Source organism: Macrobrachium rosenbergii, chromosome 48, assembly GCF_040412425.1.
Source record: "Macrobrachium rosenbergii isolate ZJJX-2024 chromosome 48, ASM4041242v1, whole genome shotgun sequence".
Classification (NCBI taxonomy): Eukaryota; Metazoa; Arthropoda; class Malacostraca; order Decapoda; family Palaemonidae; genus Macrobrachium; species Macrobrachium rosenbergii.
The window spans coordinates 67,607,720-67,630,219 of NC_089788.1; the positions used below are offsets into that span (position 1 = coordinate 67,607,720).

The window sequence follows — 22,500 nt, forward strand, 5'->3', positions numbered from 1 at the left end:
AACCATAAAAATAATATGCGGCCACAGTGAAATAATACATCCTTGTCTTAATCCCATTTCTAAATTCTAATCAGTTACTCTCCTGCTAATAATTCTTACTCGTTTCAATTCCATCATAAAACCTATCTTACTGTTCTCAAGAACTTATCTCCTATACCAAACATCCTCATCACTCTTCACACTGCCACTCAATTTATCCTATCTCACAGTTTCTTCTTTTACTCTCAGACCTCACACATTATTGTTTTAAAACAAATATTTGTTCCACTTACTGTTCTTCACCTTTCTATCTTTCCATTATCTGTTACCAACTCAACCAAAATCCTACTACATAAATTTCCAGGTATACTTAGTGAAGTTATGACCTAAAAAAAAAGTATACCTTAGTTTTACCAGACCACTGATCTGATTAACAGGTTTCCTAGGGCTGGCCCAAAGGATTAGACCTATTTTACGTGGCTAAGAACCAACTGGTTAAATTCTCTTGTACCACCAACATCCTTCTACAAGAGAACTATTTTTATTTTCACCATTTTCACGATTTCCTTACACCCCAAGATAACTCACTCAATGACACTACCACCAAATTAGTGCAGAATTTCATTTGTAATGGTGTCTTGTCATTCTTCAACCTCTTCATTTGCCCTCCAAACAACCTCAACAGTTACTTCCATAAGCATTCTTAAATCTACATTAACCCCTTCCACTCTTCCACCTTTCAGCTCTACTTCTCCTGTGTGTTCACAATCAACAAACCTTCAAGAAATCTCTTCTATCAAACCACAGCTTCAGCCTCTTGAAACAGTGTCTCTATTTGCACCTACTCTGAAACACATTTGACTGCTTTAAAAGGCATTTATGTCCTTTTTTAATATTACGGTCAATACAATTAAAATAAAATTAAATTAAAAACTGTTCCTGCCACTGATGATGATGATAATAATAACACTAAACTTGTTTAATAATTAATTCACATTTCTTGAAATTCCTAGTGATGCTGGAAACCTTCATAAAACGTTCAAGAGTCTCAACTCATTTACGTGCATAAAAGGGCAAGGTTAATGTTACACATCTAAATTGTTTTCCAATATTTAAATTAGTGAAAGTGTGAAAAATGCTCATTTAGTTTCCCAAAACTTTGAAAATGAGAAGAAAAAAGCAACTGAAAAAGGGAAAACCATTTTACTCTTAAATATTTAGTTTCTTTTCGCTTACTTTCAGTTACTTTTAATCTCGGGCTCTTCTCTCCAGCAAAAGCATCACAACAGAAAGGACTTTCTTGCAGTTTTAATTAGTTTCCAACAAGGCTTTTAGACAAATAAAGTCATTGTAAATACGAGCATCTTCAGCAGAAAGTTTGCTGCAATAAGTTAAACTTGAAAGAGAAGCAATAAATGAAAGAGGCTGGCATTCTTTTTTATTAAATAATATATTAAGACACTGTCTATCCTTAAGCGTCTACTTTAATGTACTGCCTATTTCATCAATAGTACTGTCTATAGTACCAAAGGTCCACAGTAATACTTGAACTTCATTTGGGAAATGATATAATACACAAATACTCATGCCTATGCTTAACCTCCAACCCATATAGGTTACAAAGAGATACAATAGTAACAAAAGTCTGCTACCATGACACTGCTAGTGGATACATCCCTCTTAAAATATCAGTAAAGTTTTAGTTTAAACCATTATCGCATTTTGGACTTGAAAACACCAGTTTACTATGTATTAACGAGTGCTTTGAACGTTTCTGACATTTGCTTCATTAGCAAGTGACCTAACCAACCACACCTAACCTAATCTAACCTAGGGTACTATGCCCTTAACCTCGTGCATAGTAGTAGTCTGAAAATGTTCCATAACTTACCTTAATCTGAATATGGACTACCGGTGGGATTGAGGCCTCTGTATTTCACTCTTCTGTCTTTTCCCCTACTCAAAAACCCAGCTTTCCCACTGTGGTCTCCAGAATTGTAAGTTATAAGGGTGGTGTAACCTATGTCTGAGTGCTCATTGGTTAGTGAAATGAATGTCAGAGATGCTCAAAGAACACATTAAAACATAAGAAAGTTATATTTTCAAACCCAAAATGCAATAATGGCTAAAAGTAAAACACTACCAAAATATGTTTTTGATCTGCCGTCAAGCAAGTTGCAACCAGAGGAGATAGCATGCACAACTCTGGATTTTGCCATTTGCTATGCCTGGGGTGTTCTGGGGAGGTGAATCGGGTGAGGGGCACAGGTAGGATGAAGCACCACAGGTTAGGTCTTACCCATAACAATGGTCTTTCCCTTGTGGTCCTGTATAGTCCTAGGCCTACTTGTTTGATACAAGCAGCATGGGAGGTTACTGTTGTACTAAGCCATTAACCATGGAAATGAGCATCAGTTCCATCATAATCACACCACAATTTATACTTTAAGGCAATAATATAGAATAACTACGCACAGCCTTTTACCTTGAAAACTGAGTTTTTCTATACTCTGAGTGTTCCTGATGGAGGTGGTGTTGTTTATTGGCGGTCAAATATTATTTTGGGGACCAATTGGGAACATGGTGTTTTGGATGGGGTAAATCACAGGGAGAGAAAGATGCCATTTTGTTGTTATGATGGCCACCCTGGAATGGTTCCATGCATACAAAAGGCATCTGGGAGGCATATGTTCAAGAACTGATCAGCTAAGGGAAGTGGAGGGGCCTGGTGAAGGAAACCTATTATAAAAGGAACTATACTAAACTAACCTAACCTAACCTAACCTAACCTAGTAGGCGGTGTGTGTTACTAAGTCCCCGGTGAGATTGCCCTCGATCCCGCCCTATCCCCATTTTTCCTCAAACTGCCGTTTGCCTTTAGTACAAATGCTTAAGAGGGTTTTCCTCAATTTGAAGTTCATACTGTAACATAATTGGCTGGATATGTACCTATCTGACTGTGTCCCTCCCTCTCCCCCCATTGTCCTCAATTAGCTGCTCGAATTCCCCTATAACACTGCGCATGCGCCATAGCATTCCAGGACGGCCAACATACAATAACATATCAGTTCTCTCCCCCTCTGGTCTACCCCACCCAAAAACCCTGCATTCCCAAGGGGTCATCTACCTTGTTGGATGAAGTTCTGAGGTTAATTACAGGTTAATTATAATCAATGGCCAAAAAATAACGGTAAATTCTTGATAAGCAACCAAAATACAGTAAAACTACAGGGTAACTACGCACGAACTGTCATGATGTGCAAGTCATCAGGGAGCCGTATGTTCAAGAAGGGATTGGCTAAAGAAACCTATGGTAATTCTATATATTAGCCCCACGCCTGTTTTCACCTTTTCAACTGGTTTTTTCTACACTTTTAGGGGTTCTGATACCGGCGGTGCATCTGTTTGTTGTCGGCCAAATGGAATGTCCCTTCGCCGTGTTTAGTACTGGCCCCAGGGGATTGGGTACCCATATGCTAACATGTTATTGTACTTGCCGGACGGGATATGAACCATTCAAAACAGACCTACCCGTGCTCTGTCTTGTGAAGACTGCATATGGAAACCCCTTGTTGGATGGACTACACGGGTTAATTACAGGTTAATTACACTCGAACACCAAAAATTAAAGGTAAATTCATAATTAGCAACCAAAAAAATTGTAGAAAAAGTCAAGTTAGGAGGCAGTCGCCGCAGCGGAGCTACTATATAGTTCTACCTAAACCTATTATAAAAGGAACTAACCTAACCTAACCTGGCAAGGAAACTCCTACTTTTTACCAAAATCTTCCATATAACACACTGCATGTGCAATAGCATTCCAGCCTAGCCAGGATACAAAAACAATTATTAGTTCTGACGTTAATTACAAGTTAATTACAGTCGACCGCCAAAACACAATGGTAAATTGTTAATAAGCAACCAAAACACTACAGGAAAAGTCAATTTCCAAGATAATCCCCAATGCAGAGCAACCCCATATTACTACCCAAAACGGTGACGGTGACCCTGGTAGTGTGACGCCAGATAACCCACAATTAATCAATCAATTACTACCCAAAATAGCATGGAAAACGTCTAATTCCAAGTTAATTTCCCTATAGAAGGCGAGTTATAATATAGTTCTACCTACTTCAAATTCCTACTGAACTATAGACTTCAAGATTTCCATCTGTACTGAACGATACTTAAATTTGATTCGTACTGCATTAGGCCTATAGATTTACAATTACCAGTCAATAAAATTTCATATTTCCCACTATACTTACTTGGAAGATGTCTGAACGAGGCTAGGCCAACAGAGGGTTTATATCTCTTGTTCAGTAGCGATGATTGGATGTTTTAATGTAACGAGGTCTTGGCACCTTTATACTGGGTAGGCCTAGGCTTAATTCGCTTAGGCATTTGGGTGAAGATCAGGCTACATCCAACACTTTACACACACTTATGATGGGCCTAGCCTATATAAAACCTAAAGGGCTTCATAAACAATTATAAATACACGTTTTTAAGGTTATACCGTAAGTTACGAAATGTTTCTAACATTCACTATCACGAGCGAGTAGACGTAACACTATTCTTACGAGTTACGAATACAACGAAAGTGTTCACGAGTCACGACAGATCTCTCGGACAATAATTGTGAACGAACCTCAAGCAGATTCGAACAGCAATTCTTCGTAGGGTGGACGACGGAAAAACCAATTTTTATCTGATTATGAGTATACAATTAAAGGTCTTATAATACATGAGACTACGGTTTTTGCCGTAACCTCAATAATTATTGTTCCATTGGAAGTGAAAACTTTTGCCAGTCATTCTAGATTCAGTGGGAGACCAGGGGGACCGTTTTAAAGCTTTCAAATAATATATGACTAAAAGCGATAGTATAAGACGATATTAAAATATGACATCGCGAATATCCCATTAAAAACTTAACCCATGAATCATTTTGTTTTCCAGCGTATGTTTTTTAAGAAAATGTGTTAAGGAAGTATTAACTCACTGCATGTCCTTTTGGTAACCGATTTGTAATGGATTTAAAAGTGTATGTTGAAGTAATGAAATATATTAAATCTCTTTATATCTACGATAATCAAATGAAATGTTTATAATCCTGTATTGTGGAATGTGATCATACAGGGTCAATGACTCTCTATACGCACTTCAATTTTTTTTTTTCTGCCCAACTTTACTTCCATGAAAGTGACGTTTGTTTCCGTGAACTTCTCTCGCATTAACTATCATAATTGTTTATCAATGTACCAGAAGCAAAAACTGGTCCTGGTATTTAATAACAATGGCTTGCCTCAATAAATTAAATGTCTTGAGGTTTGGTTCTACAAAGCTTTAGATCCAATTTGAAATGAGTGAGTCAGTCTCCTCTGTAAAACTGCCGTAATCGCTTGTTGCCTAAATAGCAGTTTCCGAGAAATATAACGAAAACAAATTGCATCCCGCACAGTAATACTGATAATGATCATTACTGCAATCAACGTTATTGTTATAATTTCCATCTTTTCTGCTGTCGCTAATGTTTTGATCTATTGTTGTTTTTTTGTTAGTACAAAACAATAATCATATAGGCTATACTTATATTTTTACTATTACCTCTAAACACATTTATGAAAATATATATCAATGTTTCCATTTCAGGGTAAATTTCGCCTCCAAGGATTACCATTTTCGTTTAATTTTATTTTCACATCATCACGTTATAGTTTCCTCAGACCACCCATACCATAGCGCCCCTAATGGTAGCCAGGCGGCAAACGGCCACATGCCTGTTGTCTTCGGGCGATGCGCTTTCGTAGAGTCGGTGGTAGTTAAAAGTACAGCGTCTTCTCCTCTCTTTATTGTATTAATAACATTTGGGTATGGATGTTATGTGACGGCATGTTGTAAATATGAGCGATAAAGACTTACAATATGTCTATTATCCAGTCACTAGTTTGGAATGCTGCCTGCTTGTAAGGACTGGGGATTGAGCGGCATACTGGCTGGGTGTTTACTGGTTTATTGGTTGTTCCTTACTGAGATAAATAATGTTGTTGTTTTAGATTTAGCTGGCCTTATGCCAGCACGGCTCTTGCTTCTAGAGCAGCCCGTAACAGATAAATGTACAGAATCTTCGATGTTATCGACGCGTGCGAGCGGTAATGTAGCGTCTACACACAGACAGGTAAAACAGAGATAAAAGGTTCAGACATCTGTGTTTGTCGGCAGACAAACAGATGGCGATATCAAGAGACATGATCAACATACAGTGATGAAACATATATCAATGGAAAGGTCAGGAAATTCTACATATGGCCAATTGCATGAGATTCAAGACAGATTCATGATTACAATGCAGTAGCATAATATATGTGAGATGGCAAGACGTTTGGCGTCTTCACAAACAGAAACATACACACAGTTTGACACAGAAGATTCGTTGGAACATTATGAGTACACGATTAGAATGCTTGCATGACAATGCAAGTAGTAATGATTGTACATACATCAAGACAACAGTGGCTAGGGAGAAACAGACGGAAATATTGTGTGGTTGAAATAGCGTTCCTGTAGAGAAAGAAAACGAGACGCTGGCTTTATCCTGTCCACTTCGATGATGACGATTGACGAACACACGTGTTTGGAAGAGGCAGCGTCGGGGCTCTTACATGCTCTTTATCTTTGCAAACTGATAAGCTAAATGCTTCCTTTTAGCGTCTTTTCTTTATAATCGTGAAGACATTTTAGTATCAGTCATGACAGTTAAAGTTCACAGCATTTCCAAAGCGTTTTCAAGTAATTTGCAAAGTTAGCATGTATTCTGTTTTAACTGTGTAAGCGTGGTCATCATTTTCTAGTAGCAACTTTTTGGAAGTATGAACCTACATTGCTGTATTTTTTTAAATGTGAATAATGAATAGAATTTCTACCTTAACCTATTCATATCTGTTGGGCAGCTCAGAAAATTAAAAGCGTCTATGCCACGCATAACCTCTGATGCCAGTTAAGCCTATTATTCACAATGTCAATAACATGGAGTGGCGATCTTCTTGCTTAGTTTGTGACCTCATGCAGCCATATTGAAATTCCTGCTCCAGTTTAGAACACTATTCAATAGGGACAAAACACAATGGTAGTGCATTGCTTTCCTCCTATTCCCCTTGTTTAATAATTTTAAGAATAGGTTACTTCATTCAAGTCAAGTTAGTCATTGTGTGTTCTGAGATCTGTTGTAGTCAATGTAAAGAATATTGCCTTCTAATTTGTTTATATCTCAAATATCGGAAAGCTTCTTGTAAACAAACCAATGACAGAAAAGGGTAGCAGTCATTCCTTTCTGTTCAAGGCTCAGGAACAATTGGCTCCTTCAAGAGAATTGTTACAGTAGGTCCACCATAAGAAAGTGATTTTGACTAAATTAGAATAAGATTGTTCTTCAAAAAAGGACAAAACAAAAAAGCAGCCATATCAATAGGCTGTAAAGGCGTTGTGAGGTTCAAGAAATGTCAGAAGTGAGACTGATTCTTTATTGTTCACGACAGGTACTTATAATGAGGTAAGCGGAGGGAAAGCTAGTGGGCGACCTGCAGCGTCCGTACAGAATTGTGTTTGTTGAAAGACATAAAATGACGTATACAGAGCATTACAGAACATGTACAGGGCAGATCTGCGAATAGGCCATCGAATGATACATATAATGAGATACATAAAGAATCTGAAACCAATAACAAGTGACAAATACAACATTATTAATGTACAAATGTAGAGCGAAACACAAGGAAAGGAGAGGTGGTTTGATGCCCTCACAGCGTCAAACGCCTCTTTATTTCTGCATTAATCACGCCATGTATATTACCCGTTATTATTTCATATTTTTTATGTATCTCTCCATACGCATTATTGTCCTGTCTTTCTGCAGATGTATGTAACTACTTTGTATGTTTATTGTAATGCAAATTATTCTCATTTATATGTCATTTAACAAACGCAACTTCTTGTCTAAATGCGTGACGTGGGAATGCGCAAGGTCGGTCACTTCCTTTCCGTCCGCATTCCTCAATGTATACCTGGTTTCTGAGAAATAAATCAGTCATACCCAGGCCTGTCTTCTTGAACATCAAAACTGGTGACCCCGGCGTGACAGGTAACCATGCGGTTTTGGCCCCGCTATTAACGGACTAAATACGGCCACATTTACCTTCAGAGAGCCTTTAACAGACTCAAAACGGCGACACAGTCTAGACCTCTGAAAGCTCCTTCCTCGGAGGAACCCCATGCCATTAACAGACTAATAACGGCGTCCCGCAAGGGTATGTTTTGGCATTTTGAACAGTTTGACCCTCACCATTCACGTACTCGCGTTTTGGTGTGGGAAAGTAAAGATGGCAGAGTCTGAATTACAATCGCAATCCAAAAACATGGAAATCGTCTGTGTGCCCCTTTAGCCCACAAAGCCAGATATGGTAAAGCTCCCCTGTTTTGGCACCAGAATATAGCATTTTGGTTTCTGTGCGCAGATGCTCAATTCTGCGTGGTGCACATCACAGATGAGAGGACCAAGGCAGATGTTACCATGACGATGCTACCTGAAGTGGTCTTCAACAAGATCACCCATTGGCTTGACTCACAGCTAGACAAGGCCACATACACAGCCTTGCGAGACAAGCTGATACAAATGTATTCCATGCCCGAGTGCAGCTTGCCTTAGACCTAATAACCCAGCCCCTGGGGGAAACATCACCCAGGAACACCTCGGACGAACTGTGGGGTCTAGTAACACTGCTGGGCGTTAACGCAAATGGGCACAGGAAGGAAATCAGCCTGACAAGAGCAATATCCCTGCAGCACCTTCCGCAGGAGGTGAGGGGCCAAATTACTGACACAAATGCCCTTCCCATGAACAAGCTGGTCGACGTTGCCCAGAAAATCCATGAAGCCACTAAAGCCTCCAAGCACGCCGCCGCCCTTGCAGCTGCTGCCCTCACAGCCTGTAGCCTGAGTTGGAGGACGACGACAACAGAGAACACAAACATGATGTACAGGAGGAGAACACTGCCAAGGGAGCAGAGGGTGTGGATGAACCCGGCTTGGTGCTATTTCCACAGAGGATTCGGCCCCAGCGCCAGGAACTGCAGAACCCCCTGTTCCTTCACAAAACATGAGAAGGGCAGCCACAAGTAACAGCAGTGGCCGCAAAATACAATGACCGCAACCAGCAGGTTCCTTCATCAGAGACGATATATCAAAACGGCGCCTGCTGGTTGACACAGGTGCAATGCAGTCGGTGTTCCCACCGTCGGAGGAGGACTATGCCTGGATAGCTGACTCCACGACCTCCCTGGTAGCTGCGAACAGAACCCCATCCGCTGCTATGGAGCAACAACCCGCACAATCTCCATCTTGGGCCACAGGTATCACTGGCCTCTCGTCATCGCAGAGGTCAAGTTCCCCCCTCCTGGGCGCTGATTTCCTGGGACACCACGGACTCCTGGTCGACGTCAACAGGCAATGCCTCCTCGACACCGGAACCTGCCACTCCTGACCACTCTCCACCGGACCGGGGATGCCCACTGTCTTCTTTCACAGCCTCGAACAATTACACCACCCCACTCCAGGAGTTCCCGGAGGTTTTTAAACCAGAGTTCCGCCAGTTGCTGGGGGCCAGTGCCAAGCACAGCATCTACCACCACATCACTACAATAGGCCCCCCAACTCATGCCAAGTTCCGACGCCTGCCCCCCCAAAAACTACAAGACGCTAAATGGGCCTTCGCCGAGATGGAACAGATGGGCATCTGTACCAAAGCATTGAGCCCCTGGGCATCTCCCCTGCATATGGTAAAGAAGTCAGATGGTTCCTGGAGGCCCTGCGGAGACTACCGTCGCCTGAACTTAGTCACCACTACCCACTGCCGAACATGCAAGACCTAACAAGTGCCCTTCAAGGGGCCAAGGTCTTCATGAAGATGGACTTGCTAAAATCATACTTTCAGGTTCCTCTGCATCCTGACGGCATCCCAAAGACAGCCATCATCACGCCGTTTGGGACGTACACCTTCTCCTACTCCACCTTCAGCCTCAGGAATGTGGGGGCCACATTCCAGCACCTGATGGACACCATCCTGGGGACCTGCCTTTCTGCATCTGTTACATAGATGACATCCTTATCTTCTCCAGGTCCCCATAGGAACACTTCGCCATGTCCGCGCCATCCTGAAGTGCCTGCAGGAGAATAGATTAGTCATCAGGTTTGAAAAATGCACATTAAGGGCGGAAAAAATAGACGTCCTCGGACACGAGATCTCCCCAGCAGGAGTACGCCCCATGACCTCCAAGGTGAACGAAATAAAAAAGTTCCCAATGCCGCAGACAATCAAGGCCCTTCAACAGCAGGCATTCGAGGAGACAAAGACAGCCCTTGCGAGTGCCACCACCTTAACGCATCATAACCCCACTGCTTCCCTGAGACTCACCACCAACGCCAGCAACATTGCCTGCGGAGCAGTGCTCGCGCAAGTAGTCGACGGCGCCCCCCTGCCTCTAGCCCTCTTCAGTCGCAAGTTGTTGCCAGCAGAGACCCGCTACAGCGCCTTCGATAGAGAGCTGCTCACAATCTAGCAGGCTGTGTGGCATTTCAAATACCTACTGGACGGCACTCCATTCACCATCCTCACGGACCACAAGCCCCTGGTGCACACATTTATGAAGGCGGGCGACGCGTGGTCGGCGAGGCAGCAGCAGCACTTGGCCGCCATCTCTGAGTTTGGTTGCACCATCACCTACGTCCCCGGCAGGAAGAATACAGTAGCTGATGCCCTGTCACAGGTGGAAATCAATTCCCTGCACCATGGCATACACTACGAAGACCTGGCAAGGGAGCAAGCAGCAGACCTGGAAACACCAGCCTACAGGACGGCAATGACGGCACTCAAGTGGGAGGATGTGCCCTTGGGCGGTTCGGGCGCAACTCTTCTCTGCAACACAGCACCGGCCGCCCCCGTCCCCTGGTCCCCGCCTCGATGAGGAAGCAGACATTCGACATCATTCACAGCCTTTCCCATCCATCAGGGCATGGCGTGCCTGATAGCAGAAAAGTTTGTGTGGCACAGCATCAGGAAGGACGCCTGCTAGTGGCCAGGAGCTGTATCCCGTGCTAGACCAGCAAGGTCACAAGGCACACAGAATCAGTCACTGGTGATTTCCCTCATATAGACGTCGTCGGGCCTCTACCTCAGTCTGGGGGTGCCAGGTACCTCCTGACAGTCATAAACCGCTCCACTTGCTGGCCAGAGGCTACACCTATGGAGGAGGCGTTAACAGCATCCTGTGCAGAAACCCTCCTCTCCAGTTGGATCAGCCGCTTCAGGGTGCCAGACAGCATTACTACGGAAAGGGGCTCAGCATTCCTGTCAGAACTCTGGGTCTCCCTGGCACGTCTGATGGGTACGACACTTCACAGCACGACGGCTTACAACCCCACAGCAAAGTTTATGGTAGAGAGGGCACACCGCTCACTGAAGGCAGCTCTAATGGCACGTTGCACCGATGAAAACTGGAGGGCCCAACTCCCCTGGGTCCTGCCGGGTCTCCGCACCGCACCAAGGGCAGATAGCACCGTATCCCCTGCAGAAAAAGTTTATGGAGAAACACTAGCTGTTCCGGGGGAATTCCTCCCATCATCAGCCGACAGCACAGATACCCGACTCCAGAGGTTGAGGGATCTAGCACAGAAGTTTGTGCCCTGCCATAAGACCTTCATGGACAGAACCAACACCTACAGCCCGGCTGGCCTGGATTCCTGCACCTACTTCTTCATCAGGATAGACGCCTGTCGACCGCCCTTGACCAGGCCTTATAGGGGCCCTTACCGAGTCATTGACAGGACCCCCAAGGCGTATCTCATCGATGTCCACAGCCGGGAGGATTGGGTTTCCATCGACAGGCTAAAATCAGCACTCCTTTTAGACAGCGAAATCCGGGAGGAGGCAGGCAGACGTTCCAGGGTCACCCCTCAAAACACGCCTGCAGACATAACTGCCGCTCCACCAAGGAGAGGCCGTGGGAACCCCAGAGGCCGCGCTGCGGCAGATCCAGCCGTTGACGTTGCCCCCCGCCCACAGTTCTTGAAGAGAAGGGGTCGCCTCCTGCTCCCCCAGCACCTCAGTGATTAATGTTCATGTCATCCAATAATTATCTCTGTAATCATTGTCTTAGAGGGGGAGTACTTGTAAAGGCGTCAAACACCTCTTCATTTCCGCATTAATCATGCCATGTATTATTTCATATTTTTTATGTATCTCTCCATACCCATTATTGTCCGGCCTTTCCGCCGATGTATGCAACTATTTTGTTCTTTATTGTAACGCAAATTATTCTCATTTCTCTGTCATCTAACAAACACAAATTCTTGTCCAAATGAGTGACATGGGAATCCGCCTGTTGGTCACTTTCTTTCCGTCTGCATTCCTCAATGTATAGGCTACCTGGTTTCCGAAAAATAAATCAGTCATACCCAGACCTGTCTTCTTGAACCTCACAAGGCATACAACTAGCACTTGCATGACCAAGATTCTTTCCTTTGTTTTTGCCATCCTTATAGGCTATTTTTTCTTTGGCATAATGATTCAGTAACTTTTATGATACATAATTATCTTCATTTATTCAGAATTAAGCTGTGATTAGAATAAGGTTTAAATTATATAGCATCTTACCAAATAAGTAGTTCGAAGCCTACAGTTTCTTTCTGCTACCAGTCTGAGATATGTGGTTTGCTGAAGCCATACATTAAGCTTAGTGGACAGACTGAGCCTCAGTGTGAAGTAAAACAGGTTTGGGGAGGTGGACGGATTGCGCTTCAGTGTGAAGCAGAATTACGCACTACTGTTATGGTAATAATGAGTCGAAATAAAGGTGCCAATACTTCTATATGCTATAAATTCACTAATGGCAACTTTTATACAGACGTGAGAGTTAGGCCAATATCAGTAATGCTTGTGACTTCAAGGGGAAGGTACTGCATCGCTCTCTCTCTCACATGAGTCTTTTTGTAAATTTGCTTATAAATATACGAAGGGGTTGCTGTTGTTTTTGTCTTTTACGATAGTATGTCGGTTGTAAATGTAATTTTACACAGAAAATTGCAAAGAAATATTAGAAAAAGCATGTAAAAGTAAAAAAAAAAGTTACTGAATCTTCCTTCTCGTAAACTTACATGAATATTTTACAACAAATAAGCAAAAAATTTGTTACTGCTTTTATTTCTTATCTGTTTTGATTTTGTGTGAGCAGTAATAATAATTTTACAAAATCCAAAAAACTTATTAGAAAAAACATACCTGTATATAAGTTGGTAAAATTTACGATTGTCTTGTAAATGAGGCCCCACAAGGGATTGTAAATAGTCATTTTCAACTTCTCGCGGAAGATAGGGAAAATTTTTTAGAATTTTTTTATTTATACAGTATGATTTTTTTTATTTTTTTTTTTATTTTCCCGACCTCAAAGTTTCCCCGGTCTGGGGTGCTGCACATTGATAAATTATGCCGTCCCTTAAGGGTTAAGCCAAGATTTGCTACACATAAAAAATACAACTATTTTTCACTTACGTTAGGATGATAGAAGTTGTTTTCTGGTTTTTGGGAAGTCGTCCTGAAATATTCTCACGTCAACATGTTCAAAAGACGAGACTTGATGACACAACCAGTAGTAACCGACAGACCTGCTTACTACTAAGCATTTTTAATTACGGACAAGACGTTTTCACTGTATACCATGTGACAATACAAGATTAATGATATTGCAATTTCAAAACTGAAGTTGACATCACACCACAAAAATATGCTAAAAATATAACGTTCACATTGAAAGCCTATGTTCTGCAAACTAGACATTAAACTGATAAGCACAGAGTTATGGGTAAATAAATTCCAGTATGCTTGGCCTACCTGTGGAATATTCTGTTTTCTCCCGAAGAATAAGCCACACAATGTGCTTAATATATTTGTGGTCCTCAGGTTTTCCAGTGTTGCCCTGGTAAAGAACACTGAACTACTTATAGTACCAGTATGCAGATAACACCTCCAAATATTGACCTTCTCTGCTATTATGACACAAGATGATGATTAATTACTTTGTTTACGACATAAACATGGATGCTGTTAGCTTGTATATACATATGTTTCTAGAATTTTAAGATGAATAACATGGATTTATGATATTCTGGTTCAGATGGAGGGTATAATATCATTACATTGATCTAATAGAGGACCTAAGCGTTCCTATAATATGTTAGGGTATAAGCAAAGGCATTCTTAGTGCTTTCTCTTTAGAGACTAACACCACAAACATATTTTTTTGCACCCTACTACATTTAAGGTAATTGATGGTGATCACTGGACGATTGCTATCCATGTTGAGTTTATTCATTTTTCCGTCTGAAGAATTTTTATGTTTAATTCAGCCAAATTTATATTATAATTGCTAAATTTTACAACTATATTTTAAAAATGTTAATTACCTGTTTGGTTTTGATATCAACAACGCAAATATATCAACAAATAGAATTTAAAACGCGAAGAGGAAGTAACAAAAGCAAATATTTCATTCCATCATATATGAATCCCAGGACGTCGTGTCCCCTGCGCCAGGTAAGCTCTGATTTCTAGCCACAGGCAAAGGAATTTGATTATCCGTTTCCTCAAACACCGATTGTGCCTCTGTTGATATCGAAAGAGAATAATATATAACATGGTGGTTAGTTGAATTAAGTGGGTCGCAACCAAGGCTGTTGAAAAGGACACGGGGACAACAACCTTGGAAGAATGATAGTAAGATACCTCAATTTAGTACAAAGAAAACATTACTATATAGTTATTTCATTCAGTCTGTCTACTCACTCACCAACGTAGGTTTTAAGTAGATGTCGAAATACCATAAATAGAGGGTCAATAATGTCTCAAGGTGTTAATACCTGTATACTAGTACTACGTAGTTCGGTGTTCTTCCAACAGGAAGGCGCTGCAGAGCCTTGCTGCCATCTTCAAAACCTCACGAACTGCGAAAATTAAATAGGCGGTTAGTGCGTCCTAGGATTGCTTCTTTATTTTTGTTCATTATCTTTATGATGGTAGGCAGTGTAGCTTTTTATTCTTAAGGAGAAAATATTTTGACAAAAGTGCAATGGCAACTTCAGTTTTGAAATCGCAATACTGTTAATCTTATATATGCCACATAAAAAGTAAAATCGGTCTTGTCCTTTATTAAAAAGGCTAAGTAGTAAGTAAAGCAGGTGTATAGGTGATCACTGGTTGTGTCAACAAATGTCGCTGTTTAGACATAGGTCTATGAGAGTGAGTTAGGGCGACTTAACCAACCCACAGCGAACAATTTCCATTACTACTAACAGAAGTGAGAAATGGTTTAATTTTTTTGTGTAACAAATCTTGGTTTCATTTATGTTTCCATTGAACCATATGTGTCATGGATTGGTAATAGTACGAAATTGTAGTTTGGTAGCTTAGGCTAGACCTATGCCCACAAAGTACTCATTTACTCATTTGGTAAGATGTTACAGGCTATCATTTAAAACTTATTTTAGTTACTACTTAATTTCGAATAAATGAAAATAATTTCTGCATAGTAAAAATTACCGAATCATCATGCCAAGAAAAAAGTGCCCTGTAAGTATGGTAACAAAGGAAAAGAATCTTGGTCGTGCAAGAGCCTATTAACTTGTCAATTGGCAGCCATTTGTTACTGTTTGGTCATTTTTTAAACAACAATCCCTTTCTAAATTAGTGAAAACTACTTTGTTGTGACAGACTTTATTGAACAATTCTCTGGCAGTAACGTTGCAAAGCCTTAAATGGAAATAAATGACTGCTAGCCTTCCTGTTCAAGGTTTGTTTACAAGATGCGCAAATTAGAATACAACATTCTTTGCTACCTCTACAACAGATCTCAGAACAGTAATATTTCGAAATATATTGCACATTAATGATAAATTTCCTTGTAATGAAATAACTTAGTCTTATAATAGGCATTATAAGATAAAATGGCATTGCCATAAACTGGACCAAAAGTTTCAATATGGCCGCACGAGGTCACACACTCGGCAGAGAGATCGCCACTTTATGTTATTGAATCTCTATGAATGTGACCGCCGGATAGTATAGTATTAGCGAGTGGTGATAGAATTTTATGTTAGCCGTGTTTTCCGTATTCGTTTTTCAGTTAACCGATAACCAGTGAACGGATAATTTGTGCTTAATGTTGACGTGAAATATGACGCCTTATCAGGCTAAATTTTAAGTTAGTTACTCTATTAGACATAGAGCTTTAGGCTAATCAAATCTCCACTGAGCCTGTGATCGGCTGCATGTCCGTGAGTACATTTCCGTAGCAGTAGTGATGTCAAGTTAAAATTACAGTTTTCTTTCACACTGTATCAGTATAGGCCCAACTAAAATTAGCTGAGGTTAGGCTAGGCTTAGACTATTGAAGTTAGCCTAGTTATTTTCAAAGGAGAGAGTGGGAAATAAACATGACGTATAAAGATATACCTTATAGGTAATTTGTTCCTGCAGAAATGCAAACCATGCCTCAAGCAGGGATTGTTTATTTAAACGGTAAAATTGCAGTTTAGTTGCACGGGCATAAATACATCAGTCTATGTACCAAACTCCACAGAGTAGAAGTTCTTTATTACCTCAAAATACATAGAATCAGCATATTCCAAATACATTTGCCATAATTGTAATTTTCAGGTTTATGATAAAAATCTTGGTTTGGAGATGTTTGCCTGTGTTATGGGACGCTCCGGCGAGGTTGTTTCAAGGACATTGTTTCAGGACATTGTTTCAAGGACATCACCTGTCTTATGGCTACTCCACTTACATAGGTTACTTCCATCTGACATAAGATAGCCGTACTTTTCAGGTCATGGACCTTTTGGTCGCTATTAAGCATGTTTTGGTTAATTTCAAATTGACTTATTATGTTCCCTGATTCAGTTCCGTGGAAGCCTACACATGCCTTGGTGGTTCCAAATTGACCTGTGATATCTGATTCAATTTCAAGCCTGTCAAGCCAATTCTATGCTTGTAATCATGCTCAGTTTGGTGAAAGTATGTTAGCTTGGCTTGAAATTTGCTCATTTAAATTGTGACCGTAAACACAATCGCTATGTTTGATTTTTTTTTTTTTTTTGCTCAGGCTGATGGGAATGCAATGGAAATTTTAAGAATTTTCACTGAATGCGAATCAATAATCAACTTTTCATTTAACAGTGACCATTAACTACAAATTACAGTATACATGTCCTGTGTGAAAGGGTATTGTGAGGTTTATTGAGAAAAGATTTTGTTACTACAAAATTACTCATAACTTGTAAGGTCATCCAGCCTGATGTAGACTACTTGTGTCTGGTCTTAAAATCACATTTAAGTTTGAACAAAATTTGTCACCAGAGTTGGTGGTTCAACACAGGCTCCTTATGGTAATATTGTTTAACTTTTTTTGTGTGTTCAACCTCTGTGTCAATGACTAGTTGTGGGGAAGTGGTATGACACCACCGAGAGAGTACTAATACTGAAAGTGGTCGGCCAGGAAAAATGGTTGAAATTGGAAAACTAAATTTGTCAAGAGCAAATGCACCAGAGGGAGGGATACTGAAGGAGTGTGGTGCACTGTGGTTTCAAATGTGATTCAAAGCAAACTTTTATGGTCCCAATACCAAATCAAACACAAAACCCCAGTTAAACAAATCTTCAATTAGATGTTTTTAGAACAAAAATTGTTGGTGACTGTTGGGTTAGCAGTTCAACCTTAGAAATTGAAGGCTGCAGTCACTAAACTGTAAACCATTCACAAAAGTTTGTAGACCCCATGACTATGGCTTCAGTGCAAAATATTGAAATGATGCTGGTAGGACGTTAGGTGCAATACTGCATTTAGAAATATGGTCAGCACGATTAAGTTTTTGACAAGTATTTAGTCTTCCACTTCAAAGCTGGCGTTGCTGCACTATACCCTTCTCCAATATCCCCTTTTCAAGTTAGTAGTAACCTCACCATCCAGGAGTCAAATAAGTTCAGAAATGCAGAATATAACTAAGGTTAGGTTTAGGGAACGTTAGGTTATTATATGTCTGTGCTGAAACAGAGTAGGTTGGGGGTGTCCAGGGCAGAACCACCTAGGTAAGGGAAAGGTAGACTAGCATGCATCTGTGTTGGAATAGGGTAGGGTGAGGGTAGGCTATGCAGGGCACAACCACCTACTAAGGGATTCAGAGCCGATGAAACACGGTTTTTCAGGAACAAATTTTTACCAAAGCATTGGATAAAGGTGAAAGTTGGCAGGTGTATATTTTGTAGCCCTAACTAAATTTTGCAAGTATTATTCAGCACCTAAGTTCGATAGTTTTGATATTTATAATGGCCAGCAGGATATGGAATTGTCCCCGTAGTTGCAAGACTGCATTTGTGCTGCAGCTTGCCACTTTGTATACAAGCGAGAAGACCTGTGGCAAGATTTACTATAGCGTGAATAGGTAATTATTTCTATAGTGGGTAATAGTTACTTGGCCACCCCAGAAGTGTGGGAGCTCTTCCTTAGGCGAGTCGGTAGAGTTGCGGCCTTCCACTCGTCAGGCCTGAGTCTGACTTGTGGCTAATGAAGAGTTAGAGGATTTATTTCTGGTGACAGAAATTAATTTCTCGCTATAATGTGTGTTTGGATTCACAATAAGCTGTAGGTCCCGTTGCTAAGTAACCAATTGGTTCTTATAGTTAAATAAGTCTAATCCTTTGGACCAGCCCTAGGAGAGCTGTTAATCAGCTCAGTGGTCTGGTAAAACTAAGGTATACTTAACTTTTCAGAAGTGTGGGCAGGAGCTGTTGTTAGACGATACCGACCTCTTCCTCGAGAATGACGATGAAGACATTTTGTAAATAAATTGGGTGTATAGTGTTAGATGTTTTATTAGTAAATCTAAAGCATATTTGTTAAAACACAGTGATTATAACAATATATTCCTCATTCAGACTGATTCCAATATATTTTCCTTTCCATGCATACCAATATAAATTATGTTACATTGATTGCTATTAAGTAAATAATAGCTTGCCCTCAAAATCCAGACTCCTCCTATTACCTTTTATTTGCAGCGAGTAGGCTATACGAGCGCTGTTTAGGATGCTGTATGATATAAATAAAAAAAAAAAACAAAGAAAAATAGCAATGGGTTATATTAACTGAAATAAAACAATGGCGTTAACCTTTACACCTCTAACAATTGAGGGAAATGAGGTATCATTGCTTTTCATTTGAATTCTACATCTAGTGAGATCAAACAAAACGGATTGTCTTTTTGTATTTCCGCCCTGAATAGATGTAGATCTAACAAATGAACTATAGGCTGGTTCATTATGTTGATGAATTACATACACTGAATTATTTGTAAAGTAGAAACAATATGAATATCAAGAAAATGGAAGAATTCCAAGCCAACAACTTAGTCCCAACAACTGCTGTGAAGTTATGATGAAACCTCCACATAATAATAGTAATAATAATAATAATAATAATAATAATAATAATAATAATAATAATAATAATAAAATTATTGAGAATGCTCGCCATCATTGACATGGCTGAAACCTAGAATGGGTACTAATATTAGTTAGTGAATATGTCATCAGCAAGTGGGCAGAGCCATAGTGAAGAGACATTTTCGCTTCACTGTGGGTGGAGTCTCAGGACGTCATAGGTTATGTCATTATTGTGTTCAAAATCCTTACCTGTGATTTTGATGGCTCTGGCATAGGAAACACACTTTTACTGTGATAAGTACCAGAACAATTGAACTTAGGTAATAACTAATAGTTGCAAAAATTAAGTAAGGTTATGAAATATACACATGCCAACTTTCACCTTTATCCGGTGCTTTGATAAAAAGATATTGCCGAAAAACCGTGTTTCATCGGCTCTGAATCCCTTGTTAGGTCAGCTTAATTTAAGGGGAAGGTAGACTAGCATGTAGGTTATATATCTGTGCTGAAATGGGTAGGATCGGGGTGTCCAAGGCACAACTACCTAGGTCAGCTTAGGTTAAGGGAAAGGTAGACTAGCATGTATCTGTGTTATTATAGGGAAGAGTTTTAATGTTTTTACTTCATACATCTGTAAGAAACATGGGATCATCAATATTTCTCCATGCTGGTCCAAGGGCCAAACTTGAAATAAACTTAAATTCACAGTATGTAAGGAAGTTTTCATCAAGTTTGTCCTTTGTTTGGCCCTGTAGTTCTAGAGATTTGTGAATGACCCCACCTTTTCATTATTAACTCCTCTTGGAAGGTATGTAGCTGTGCATTTGAACCAAACTTGAATTTCCTTTACCCAAGGATGCTTATGGTAAGTTTGCGAAAGAAAGAGCAGGTAGACAGGTACTGCTAGTTTATTGAGAAATCAGCCCGCTTATAAAGCGGCGTGCAGACGTCAGTACAAAGCGGTCCTGGTCGTTTCGGCCGTAAGTCACTTTAGGCCGTAACATCCAAAACAATGTAAGACGTTATGTTTATGGTATTTACCGTTATGTTTATGGTATTTACCATTATTATTTCATGTTTTACGTACATCCCCAAGGGGCTGGTACTAAACATGGCGCCCATTTTACACGTAAACGTGCTTATGGCCGAAATGACCCGAATGTGTAAAAAGACATACAAGTGACCCGAGGTCAATTATTCACTATGCAAAACAAGACAGGTACATACAGATAACGTGACAATAAAAAATAGTAAAGTTAAACACAAAGATACTCTGACACATACACAATATACAAGGGCAAAAATGGATAGGTAATGAATGTACAATTACATAGTAAAAATAGGGCTGATTACCCTGACCTAGGGTCAGGCAAAAAGGCACCGTAGAAAACGGGAGGTTCTTCACAGAAAACCCGTTTAGCGGGGACTTTACAATACTCACCAAGACGTAGGTAATGTCTGATCAAGGCAGATATCTGCTGGGGCGGCGGAGAGAGCCGCGGCTCCTCGACGTCAGCTTGGGGTGTGCGTTCGACTTCGGTGCGTTGTGTATGGGAGTGGTTGGTTGTTCCTCTGCCTGGGCCCGGGGCCTTCCGGGGGCGCCCACGCGACTTTCTTGTGGGCTGAGGGGGCGATGTCTCCTGCGGGGGTCACTGGGGAGTGCCACCAATGTCCTCCTCCAGGATTGCGGGCTTGAGGCGGTCTACCAACACTAAGTTGTCCCCTCCATGGATGGCCACCCGGAATGCCTTTTTGTTCCTCTCCAGCACGAGGAAAGGCCCCTTGTAGGGCCTGGTTAAGGGCGGGCGGGCGGACGGCGTTGTTCCTGACGAAGATGTGGGTGGTGGAGGACAGACTCGGGAGGCATGAATGGGGACGTCCTGTCGGTATACGTCCGCTGGCAGGGGGCGAACTTTCCGACCCTGTCGCGGAGCCTCTGTGTTGTTAGGTTGTCCCAGTCCTGCGGGATGAGTTCACCCGGGACAACGAGGGACTCCCCGTAGACTTTTTCTGCTGTGGACGGGTCGCTATTGGCTCTGGGGGCGGTGGTCCTCAACCCGAGGAGGACCTAGGGCAGCTGGTACTTCCAATTGTCAGTGGTGCAACGAGCCATGAGGGACGCCTTCAGGGACCTGTAGAACCTTTCCACCAATCTGTTGGCTGCGGGGTTGTAGGCGGTGGTGCTGTGGTGAGTGGTCCCTAGCAGGGGTGCCAGGGTGGTCCACAGCTTGGACAGGAAAGTTAGGCCCCTGTCCGTAGTATGTGGTCCAGGACACCGAACAGGCTGATCCAGCTGGAGAGGAGGGCCTCGGTGCATGCACTGGCAGTGGCTTCTTCCATGGGCGTCGCTTCGGGCCACCTGGTGGAGCGGTTGACAACTGTCAGAAGGTATCTGGCTCCTCCTGATGGGGGAAGAGGACCTACAACATCGACGTGGATATGCCGAACCGTCTTCCCAGTAGAGGAAAGTCGCCCACCCCCAACTCAGTGTGACGTCCTACTTTGCTGGTCTAGCACTGAATGCACTGCCTCGCCCAGGCTGTTGCGTCCTTCCATATGCCGTGCCAGACAAACTTCTCTGCCAGCAGCTTGGCCGTTGTCCCGCTGGAGGGGTGGGACAGTCCGTGGATGACGTCGAAGACCAGACAACGGCGGGAGGCGGGCACCAGTGGGTGGGGGTGGCCAGTGCTCACGTCACTCAGCAGTGTTGGCCCCCCAGGGGTCAGGGGCACGTCCTTCCACTTCAGCGACGTGATGGCAGTGCGGTAAGCTGGAATCTCTTGGGTCGGTGGCCTGTTCCCGGGTGGGGTCCTCGTAGTCGATTCCGAGCTGCACCACGTTGATTTCGACTCTCGAGAGGGCGTCCGCTACAGTGTTCTTCCTGCCGGGGAGGTATTTGATGGTGCAGGTGAACTCCGCAATGGCTGCAAGGTGCCGCTGCTGCCTGGACGACCATGCATCCCCCAGCTTTGTGAAGG

At 41.9% G+C, this 22,500-nt stretch overlaps 2 protein-coding genes and 1 long non-coding RNA gene across 4 annotated transcripts in view; 1 reads left to right on the forward strand and 2 right to left on the reverse strand.

Moving 5' to 3' along the window:
- The window catches only part of LOC136831496 (uncharacterized), a 162,637-nt gene extending 157,285 nt beyond the window's left edge, over positions 1-5,352 (reverse strand). Inside the window, exon 1 of one of the 2 annotated variants that reach the window (XR_010850907.1) lies at positions 4,248-5,352. This is a non-coding gene — a long non-coding RNA (uncharacterized lncRNA). The remainder of the gene's footprint in view (positions 1-4,247) is intronic. The other variant, XR_010850908.1, reaches the window with a different exon arrangement.
- A 5,923-nt stretch (positions 5,353-11,275) lies between these two features.
- LOC136831129 (uncharacterized) lies at positions 11,276-12,145 on the forward strand. Its single transcript, XM_067091083.1, has one exon. The coding sequence runs from the start codon at positions 11,276-11,278 to the stop codon at positions 12,143-12,145; it is 870 nt and encodes a 289-aa protein (XP_066947184.1).
- Positions 12,146-21,171: 9,026 nt separating this feature from the next.
- The window catches only part of LOC136831130 (uncharacterized), a 2,932-nt gene continuing 1,603 nt past the window's right edge, over positions 21,172-22,500 (reverse strand). The window contains exon 3 of the mRNA XM_067091084.1: positions 21,172-21,402. Within this exon, the coding sequence (XP_066947185.1) occupies positions 21,172-21,402 (231 nt within the window). The remainder of the gene's footprint in view (positions 21,403-22,500) is intronic.

Coding starts and splice junctions, on each gene's coding strand:
- LOC136831129 (XM_067091083.1), top strand. CDS start 11,276: ATGGAGGAGGCGTTAACAGCATCCTGTGCAGAAACCCTCCTCTCCAGT.